The sequence below is a fragment of the Procambarus clarkii genome, chromosome 21 (assembly GCF_040958095.1).
Source record: "Procambarus clarkii isolate CNS0578487 chromosome 21, FALCON_Pclarkii_2.0, whole genome shotgun sequence".
NCBI lineage: Eukaryota > Metazoa > Arthropoda > Malacostraca > Decapoda > Cambaridae > Procambarus > Procambarus clarkii.
Genome location: NC_091170.1, coordinates 9,293,106 through 9,303,134, shown reverse-complemented (window position 1 = coordinate 9,303,134; position 10,029 = coordinate 9,293,106). Strand labels below are relative to the sequence as shown.

The 10,029-nt window shown below is 44.1% G+C and overlaps 1 protein-coding gene across 1 annotated transcript; it reads left to right on the top strand.

Annotated features, from left to right (window-relative positions):
- Nucleotides 1-9,134: 9,134 nt before the first annotated feature.
- On the top strand, nt 9,135-9,641 carry LOC138367035 (uncharacterized). The gene has a single exon (XM_069328431.1). It carries the CDS (start codon nt 9,135-9,137, stop codon nt 9,639-9,641), a length of 507 nt encoding a protein of 168 aa, XP_069184532.1.
- The last annotated feature ends 388 nt before the right edge of the window (nt 9,642-10,029 follow it).

The following is a 10,029-nucleotide window of genomic DNA, read 5'->3' as shown; positions in this document are numbered from 1 at the left end:
GTGGGCCAGAGTAGATGTATCCTGCATGGTGTGGGCCATGGTAGAAGTATTCTACAAGGTGTGGGCCAAAGTAGATTATCCTACAAGGTGTGAGCCATGGTAGAACTATTCTACAAGATGTGGGCCATAGTACAAGTATCCAAGACGATGTGAGCCAGAGTAGATGTATCGTACAAGGTGTGGGCCATGGTAGATGTATCCAACGAGGTGTGATCCATGGTAGAAGTATTCTACAAGGAGTGGGGCATGGTAGAAGTATTCTATAAGGTGTGGGCCATGGTAGAAATATCCTACAAGGTGTGGGCCATAGTAGAAGTACTCTAGAAGGTGTTAGCCATGGTAGAAGTATTTTAAAAGATGTGCGCCATGGTAGAAGTATTCTACAAAGTGTGGGCCATGGTAGAAGAATTCTACAAGGTGTGGGCCATGGTAGAAGTATCCTACAGGATGTGGGCCAGAGTAGATGTATTCTGCAAGGTGTGGGCCATGGTAGAAGCATCCTACAAAGTAAGGGTCATGGCAGAAATATTTTTCAAGGTGTGGGCTACGGTAGAAGTATCCTACAAGGTGTGGACCAGAATAGATGTATCCTAAAAGGTGTGAGCCATGATTAGAAGTATTCTGCAAGGTGTGGGCCATGGTAGAAGGATCCTTCAAGGTGTGAGACATGGTAGTAGTTTTCTACAAGATGTGGGCCATGGTAGAAGTATTCTATAAGGTGTGAGAAATGGTAGACGTATTCTACACGTTTTGGGGCATGATAGGAGTATTCTACAATGTGTTGTAAATTACAGAAGTATTCTACAAGGTGTGGGCCATGGTAGAAGGATCCTACAAGGTGTGGGTCATGGTAGAAATATTCTACAAGGTGTGGGCCATGGTAGAAGGATCCTACAAGGTTTGGGTCATAGTAGAAATATTCTACAAGGTGTGGGCTATGGTAAAAGTATCCTACAAGGTGTGGGCCAGAGTAGATGTATCCTAAAAGGTGTGAGCCATGGTAGAAGTATTCTGCAAGGCGTGGGCCATGATAGAAGTATCCTTCAAGATGTGGGACATGGTAGAAGTATTCTACAAGGTGTGGGCCATGGTAGAAGTATCCTACAAGATGTGGCCCATTGTAGAAGAATTCTACAAGGTGTGGGCCATTGTAGAAGTATTCTACAAGGTGTGAGCCATGGTAGAAGTATTCTTCAAGGTGTGAGCCAATGTAGAAGTATTCTACAAGTTTTGGGCCATGATAGAAGTATTCTACAAGGTGTGGGATATGGTAGAAGTATCCTACAATGTGTGGGCTATGGTAGAAGAATTATACAAGGTGTGGCCCATGGTAGAAGTATCCAATAAGGTGTGGACTATGGTAGAAGTATTCTACAAGGTATGGGTCATGATAGATGGATCCTGCAAGGTGTGGGCCATGGAAGAAGTATTCTACAAGGTGTGGGAGGTATGGTTGATGTATCCTCCAAGGTGTGGACCATTGTAGAAGTATCTTACAAATTGGAGGCCATGGTAGATGTATCCTATAAGGTGTGGGCCATATTAGATGTATCCTAAAAAGTGTGAGCCATGGTAGAAGTATTCTGCAAGGTGTGGGCCATGATATAAGAATTCTATAAGGTGTGAGCTATGGTAGAAGTATTCTACAAGATGTGGCCCATAGTTGTAGTATCCTAAGAGGTGTGGGCCATAGTAGAAATGTTCTACAAGGTGTGGGCCATTGTAGACGTATTCTACAAGGTTTGGGCCATGATAGAAGAATTCTACAAGGTGTAGATCATGATTGAAGTGTTCTTCAAGGTGTGGGCCATTATAGAAGTATCCTACAAGGTGTGGCCCATGGTAGAAGTATCTCACAATGTATGGGCCACGGTACAAGTATCCTACAAGGTGTTGACCATGGTAGATGTATTCTACAAGGTGTGGGCAATTGTTGAAATATCCAACAAGGTGTGGGCCATTGCAGAAGTATTCTACGAGGTATGGGCCATGGTAGAAGAATTCTCCAAAGTATGAGCTATGGTAGATGGATCCTACAAGGTGTGGACCATGGTAGAAGTATTCTACAAGGTGTGGGCCATTGCAGCAGTATTCTACGAGGTATGGGCCATGGTAGAAGAATTCTCCAAAGTATGAGCTATGGTAGATGGATCCTACAAGGTGTGGACCATGGTAGAAGTATTCTACAAGGTGTGGGGGTATGGTAGAAGTATCCTACAAGGTGTGGGCCATTGTAGAGGTATCTTACAAGTTGTGGGCCATGGTATATGTATCCTACAAGGTGTGGGCAATGGTAGATGTATCCTACAAGGTGGGGGCCATTGTAGAAGTATCCTACAAGGTGTGGGTCATGGTATTTCTTTTCTAAAAAGTGTGGGCCAAGGTAGAAGTATCCTACGAGGTGTGGGCCATGGTAGAAGTATCCTACAAGGTGTGGGCCATGGTAGAACTATCCTACAGGGTATGGGGCATGGTAGAACTATTCTACAAGGTGTGGGTCCATGGTAGAAGTATCCTACAAAGTGTGGGCTATGGTAGAAATATCCTACAGGTTATGGGGCATGGTAGAACTATTCTTCAAGGTGTGGGTCATGGTAGAAGAATTCTACAAGGTGTGGCCCATGGTAGAAGTATCCTACAAGGTGATGGTCATGGTACAAGTATCTTACAAGGTGTAGGCCATGGTAGAAGTATCCTACAAGGTATGGGCCATGGTAGAAGTATTCTACAAGGTATGGGCCATGGTAGAGGTATTCTACAAGGTATGGGCCATGGAAGAGGGATCCTACAAGGTGTGGGCCATGGAAGAAGTATTCTAGAAGGTGTGGAGGTATGGTAGAAGTATCCTACAAGATGTGGATCATTGTAGAAGTATCTTACAAGTTGTGGGCCATGGTAGATGTATCCTACAATGTGTGGGCCATGGTAGATTTATCCTACAAGGTGTGGGCCATAGTAGAAGTATTCTAAAAGGTGTGGGCCATGGTAGAAGTATTATATAAAGTGTGGGCCGTGGTGGAAGTGCCCTACGTGAAGACAATTAGGATTTTAATAATATTTCAAAAAAAGAGGAATAATATTATAATTTTATCCCTTTATGTTTGTTATTACAAGCTTATTGTGGTGCCGTCTGCCTCCCTTACTTTCTTTAGTCTGCTCGCTTGGAAAAAATAAAATAATCTTAGTAAATTTATCTGAGTCTCACAAGTGTTGATTACAACGTGGCAGTTGCAGTTTATTGCATTAGCAAGGTAGAGTTATCCTGCTGGGTGTGGTCCTAGGTAGAGTTATCCTGCTGGGTGTGGTCCTAGGTAGAGCTATCCTGCTGGGTGGGGGCCATGGTAGAGTTATCCTGCTGGGTGTGGTCCAAGGTAGAGTAATCCTGCTGGGGGGTGGCCATTGTAGAGTTATCCTGCTGGGTGTGGTCCGAGGTAGAGCTATCCTGCTGGGTGGGGGTCATGGTAGAGTTATCCTGCTGGGTCTGGTCCTAGGTAGAGTTATCCTGCTGTGTGTGTTCCGCAGTAAAAGTATTCTACAAGGTGTAGGCCATGGTAGAAATATTCTACATGGTGTGGGCCATAGTAGAAGTATCCTACAAGAGGTGGGCCAGAGCAGAAGTATTCTACAAGGTGTGGGCCATGGTAGAAGTATCCTACAAGGTGTGGGCAATGGTAGAAGACTCCTACAAGATGTGGGCCAGAGTAGATGTATCCTGCAAGGTGTGGGCCATGGTAGAAGTATTCTACAAGGTGTGGGCCAAAGTAGATTATCCTACATGGTGTGAGCCATGGTAGAAGTATTCTACAAGATGTGGGCCATAGTACAAGTATCCAAGACGATGTGAGCCAGAGTAGATGTATCGTACAAGGTGTGGGCTATGGTAGATGTATCCAACGAGGTGTGATCCATGGTAGAAGTATTCTACAAGGTGTGGGGAATGGTAGAAGTATTCTATAAGGTGTGGGCCATGGTAGAAATATCCTACAAGGTATGGGCCATAGTAGAAGTACTCTAGAAGGTGTTAGCCATGGTAGAAGTATTTTAAAAGATGTGCGCCATGGTAGAAGTATTCTACAATGTGTGGGCCATGGTAGAAGAATTCTACAAGGTGTGGGCCATGGTAGAAGTATCCTACAGGATGTGGGCCAGAGTAGATGTATTCTGCAAGGTGTGGGCCATGGTAGAAGCATCCTACAAAGTAAGGGTCATGTTAGAAATATTCTACAAGGTGTGGGCTACGGTAGAAGTATCCTACAATATGTGGACCAGAATAGATGTATCCTAAAAGGTGTGTGAGCCATGATTAGAAGTATTCTGCAAGGTGTGGGCCATGGTAGAAGTATCCTTCAAGGTGTGAGACATGGTAGTAGTATTCTACAAGATGTGGGCCATGGTAGAAGTATTCTATAAGGTGTGAGAAACGGTAGAAGTATTCTACAAGTTTTGGGGCATGATAGAAGTATTCTACAATGTGTTGTCCATTATAGAAGTATTCTACAAGGTGTGGGCCATGGTAGAAGGATCCTACAAGGTGTGGGTCATGGTAGAAATATTCTACAAGGTGTGGGCCATGGTAGAAGGATCCTACAAGGTGTGGGTCATGGTAGAAATATTCTACAAGGTGTGGGCTATGGTAAAAGTATCCTACAAGGTGTGGGCCAGAGTGGATGTATCCTAAAAGGTGTGAGCCATGGTAGAAGTATTCTGCAAGGTGTGGGCCATGATAGAAGTATCCTTCAAGATGTGGGACATGGTAGAAGTATTCTACAAGGTGTGGGCCATGGTAGAAGTATCCTACAAGATGTGGCCAATTTTAGAAGAATTCTACAAGGTGTGGGCCATTGTAGAAGTATTCTACAAGGTGTGAGCCATGGTAGAAGTATTCTACAAGGTGTGAGCCATGGTAGAAGTATTCTACAAGTTTTGGGCCATGATAGAAGTATTCTACAAGGTGTGGGATATGGTAGAAGTATCCTACAATGTGTGGGCTATGGTAGAAGAATTCTACAAGGTGTGGCCCATGGTAGAAGTATCCAATAAGGTGTGGACTATGGTAGAAGTATTCTACAAGGTATGGGTCATGATAGATGGATCCTGCAAGGTGTGGGCCATGGAAGAAGTATTCTACAAGGTGTGGGAGGTATGGTAGATGTATCCTCCAAGGTGTGGACCATTGTAGAAGTATCTTACAAATTGGAGGCCATGGTAGATGTATCCTATAAGGTGTGGGCCATATTAGATGTATCCTAAAAAGTGTGAGCCATGGTAGAAGTATTCTGCAAGGTGTGGGCCATGATATAAGAATTCTATAAGGTGTGAGCTATGGTAGAAGTATTCTACAAGATGTGGCCCATAGTTGTAGTATCCTAAGAGGTGTGGGCCACAGTAGAAATGTTCTACAAGGTGTGGGCCATTGTAGAAGTATTCTACAAGGTTTGGGCCATGATAGAAGTATTCTACAAGGTGTAGATCATGATTGAAGTGTTCCTCAAGGTGTGGGCCATTATAGAAGTATCCTACAAGGTGTGGCCCATAGTAGAAGTATCTCACAATGTGTGGGCCACGGTACAAGTATCCTACAAGGTGTTGGCCATGGTAGATGTATTCTACAAGGTGTGGGCAATTGTTGAAATATCCTACAAGGTGTGGGCCATTGCAGAAGTATTCTACGAGGTATGGGCCATGGTAGAAGAATTCTACAAAGTATGAGCTATGGTAGATGGATCCTACAAGGTGTGGACCATGGTAGAATTATTCTACAAGGTGTGGGGGTATGGTAGAAGTATCCTACTAGGTGTGGGCCATTGTAGAGGTATCTTACAAGTTGTGGGCCATGGTATATGTATCCTACAAAGTGTGGGCAATGGTAGATGTATCCTACAAGGTGAGGGCCATTGTAGAAGTATCCTACAAGGTGTGGGTCATGGTATTTCTTTTCTAAAAAGTGTGGGCCAAGGTAGAAGTATCCTACGAGGTGTGGGCCATGGTAGAAGTATCCTACAAGGTGTGGGCCATGGTAGAACTATCCTACAGGGTATGGGGCATGGTAGAACTATTCTACAAGGTGTGGGTCCATGGTAGAAGTATCCTAAAAAGTGTGGGCTATGGTAGAAATATCCTACAGGTTATGGGGCACGGTAGAACTATTCTTCAAGGAGTGGGTCATGGTAGAAGAATTCTACAAGGTGTGGCCCATGGTAGAAGTATCCTACAAGGTGATGGTCATGGTACAAGTATCCTACAAGTTGTAGGCCATGGTAGAAGTATCCTACAAGGTATGGGCCATGGTAGAAGTATTCTATAAGGTACGGGCCATGGTAGAAGTATTCTACAAGGTATGGGCCATGGAAGAGGGATCCTACAAGGTGTGGGCCATGGAAGAAGTATTCTAGAAGGTGTGGAGGTATGGTAGAAGTATCCTACAAGATGTGGATCATTGTAGAAGTATCTTACAAATTGTGGGCCATGGTAGATGTATCCTACAATGTGTGGGCTATGGTAGATTAATCCTACAAGGTGTGGGCAATAGAAGAAGTATTCTACAAGGTGTGGGCCATGGTAGAAGTATTATATAAAGTGTGGGCCGTGGTGGAAGTGCCCTACGTGAAGACAATTAGGAATTTAATAATATTTCAAAAAAAGAGGAATAATATTATAATTTTATCCCTTTATGTTTATTATTACAAGCTTATTGTGGTGCCGTCTGCCTCCCTTACTTTCTTTAGTCTGCTCGCTTGGAAAAAAATAAAATAATCTTAGTAAATTTAACTGAGTCTCACAAGTGTTGATTACGACGTGGCAGTTGCAGTTTATTGCATTAGCAAGGTAGAGTTATCCTGCTGGGTGTGGTCCTAGGTAGAGTTATCCTGCTGGGTGTGGTCCTAGGTAGAGTTATCCTGCTGGGTGTGGTCCTAGGTAGAGTTATCCGGCTGGGTGGGGGCCATGGTAGAGTTATCCTGCTGGGTGTGGTCCAGGGTAGAGTAATCCTGCTGGGGGGTGGCCATTGTAGAGTTATCCTGCTGGGTGTGGTCCTAGGTAGAGTTATCCTGCTGGGTGTGGTCCTAGGTAGAGCTATCCTGCTGGGTGGGGGTCATGGTAGAGTTATCCTGCTGGGTCTGGTCCTAGGTAGAGTTATCCTGCTGTGTGTGCTCCGCAGTAAAAGTATTCTACAAGGTGTGGGCCATGGTAGAAATATTCTACATGGTGTGGGCCATAGTAGAAGTATCCTACAAGGTGTGGGCCAGAGCAGAAGTATTCTACAAGGTGTGGGCCATGGTAGAAGTATCCTACAAGGTGTGGGCAATGGTAGAAGTCTCCTACAAGATGTGGGCCAGAGTAGATGTATCCTGAAAGGTGTGGGCCATGGTAGAAGTATTCTACAAGGTGTGTGCCAACGTAGATTATCCTACAAGGTGTGAGACATGGTAGAAGTATTCTACAAGATGTGGGCCATAGTACAAGTATCCAAGACGATGTGAGCCAGAGTAGATGTATCGTACAAGGTGTGGGCCATGGTAGATGTATCCAACGAGGTGTGATCCATGGTAGAAGTATTCTACAAGGTGTGGGGCATGGTAGAAGTATTCTATAAGGTGTGGGCCATGGTAGAAATATCCTACAAGGTGTGGGCCATAGTAGAAGTACTCTAGAAGGTGTTAGCCATGGTAGAAGTATTTTAAAAGATGTGCGCCATTGTAGAAGTATTCTGCAAAGTGTGGGCCATGGTAGAAGAATTCTACAAGGTGTGGGCCATGGTAGAAGTATCCTTCAGGATGTGGGCCAGAGTAGATGTATTCTGCAAGGTATGGGCCATGGTAGAAGCATCCTACAAAGTAAGGGTCATGGTAGAAGCATCCTACAAAGTAAGGGTCATGGTAGAAATATTCTACAAGGTGTGGGCTACGGTAGAAGTATCCTACAAGGTGTGGACCAGAATAGATGTATCCTAAAAGGTGTGAGCCATGATTAGAAGTATTCTGCAAGGTGTGGGCCATGGTAGAAGTATCCTTCAAGGTGTGGGACATGGTAGTAGTATTCTACAAGGTGTGGGCCATGGTAGAAGTATTCTATAAAGTGTGAGAAACGGTAGAAGTATTCTACAAGTTTTGGGGCATGATAGAAGTATTCTACAATGTGTTGTCCATTATAGAAGTATTCTACAAGGTGTGGGCCATGGTAGAAGGATCCTACAAGGTGTGGGTCATGGTAGAAATATTGTACAAGGTGTGGGCCATGGTAGAAGGATCCTACAAGGTGTGGGTCATGGTAGAAATATTCTACAAGGTGTGGGCTATGGTAGAAGTATTCTACAAGGTTTGGGCCATGATAGAAGTATCCTTCAAGATGTGGGACATGGTAGAAGTATTCTACAAGGTGTGGGCCATGGTAGAAGTATCCTACAAGATGTGGCCCATTGTAGAAGAATTCTACAAGGTGTGGGCCATTGTAGAAGTATTCTACAAGGTGTGAGCCATGGTAGAAGTATTCTACAAGGTGTGAGCCATGGTAGAGGTATTCTACAAGGTTTGGGCCATGATAGAAGTATTCTACAAGGTGAAGACAATGAGAGAAGTATTCTACAAGGTGTGGGACATAGTAGAAGTATCCTACAATGTGTGGGCTATGGTAGAAGTATTCTGCAAGATGTGGGTCATGGTAGAAGAATTCTACAAGGTGTGGCCCATGGTAGAAGTATCCCATAAGGTGTGGACTATGGTAGAAGTATTCTACTAGGTATGGGTCATGATAGATGGATCCTGCAAGGTGTGGGCCACGGAAGAAGTATTCTACAAGGTGTAGGAGGTATGGTAGATGTATCCTCCAAGGTGTGGACCATTGTAGAAGTATCTTACAAATTGTAGGCCATGGTAGATGTATCCTATAAGGTGTGGGCCATATTAGATGTATCCTAAAAAGTGTGAGCCATGGTAGAAGTATTCTGCAAGGTGTGGGCCATGATATAAGAATTCTATAAGGTGTGAGCTATGGTAGAAGTATTCTACAAGATGTGGCCCATAGTTGTAGTATCCTAAGAGGTGTGGGCCATAGTAGAAATGTTCTACAAGGTGTGGGCCATTGTAGAAATATTCTACAAGGTTTGGGCCATGATAGAAGTATTCTACAAGGTGTAGATCATGATTGAAGTGTTCTTCAAGGTGTGGGCCATTATAGAAGTATCCTACAAGGTGTGGACCATGGTAGAAGTATTCTACAAGGTGTGGGGGTATGGTAGAAGTATCCTACAAGGTGTGGGCCATTGTAGAGGTATCTTACAAGTTGTGGGCCATGGTATATGTATCCTACAAGGTGCGGGCAATGGTAGATGTATCCTACAAGGTGGGGGCCATTGTAGAAGTATCCTACAAGGTGTGGGTCATGGTATTTCTTTTCTAAAAAGTGTGGGCCAAGGTAGAAGTATCCTACGAGGTGTGGGCCATGGTAGAAGTATCCTACAAGGTGTGTGCAATGGTAGAACTATCCTACAGGGTATGGGGCATGGTAGAACTATTCTACAAGGTGTGGGCCATGGTAGAAGTATCCAACAAAGTGTGAACCATGGTAGAAGTATCCAACAATATGTGGGCCATGGTAGAAGTATTCTACAAGTGTGGGCTATGGTAGAAGTATTCTACAAGGTTTAAGCAAGGTTAGAAATATCCTACAAGATGTGGGCTATGGTAGAAGTATTCTACTATGTGTGGGCAATAGTAGAAGTATCGTACAAGGTGTGGGCCATAGTAGAAGTTTTCCACAAGGTGCGGACAATAGCAAAAGTGTCCTACAAGGTTTGGGCCTTGTTAGAAGTATCCTACAAGGTGTGGGCGCATGGAAGAAGTATTCTACAAGGTCTGGGAAATAGTAGAAGTATCCTACAAGGTGTGGGCCATGGTAGAAGTATTCTACAAGGTGTGAGCCATGTTAGAAGTATTCTGCAAGGTGTGGGCCATGTTAGAAGTATGCTACAAGGTGTGGGTATTGGTAGAAGTATTCTACAAGATGCTGGCCATGGTAGAAGTACCCTACAAGGTG

What these genes read in the sequence shown, in the direction of transcription:
- LOC138367035 (XM_069328431.1), top strand. Translation starts at nt 9,135, where the DNA reads ATGATTGAAGTGTTCTTCAAGGTGTGGGCCATTATAGAAGTATCCTAC.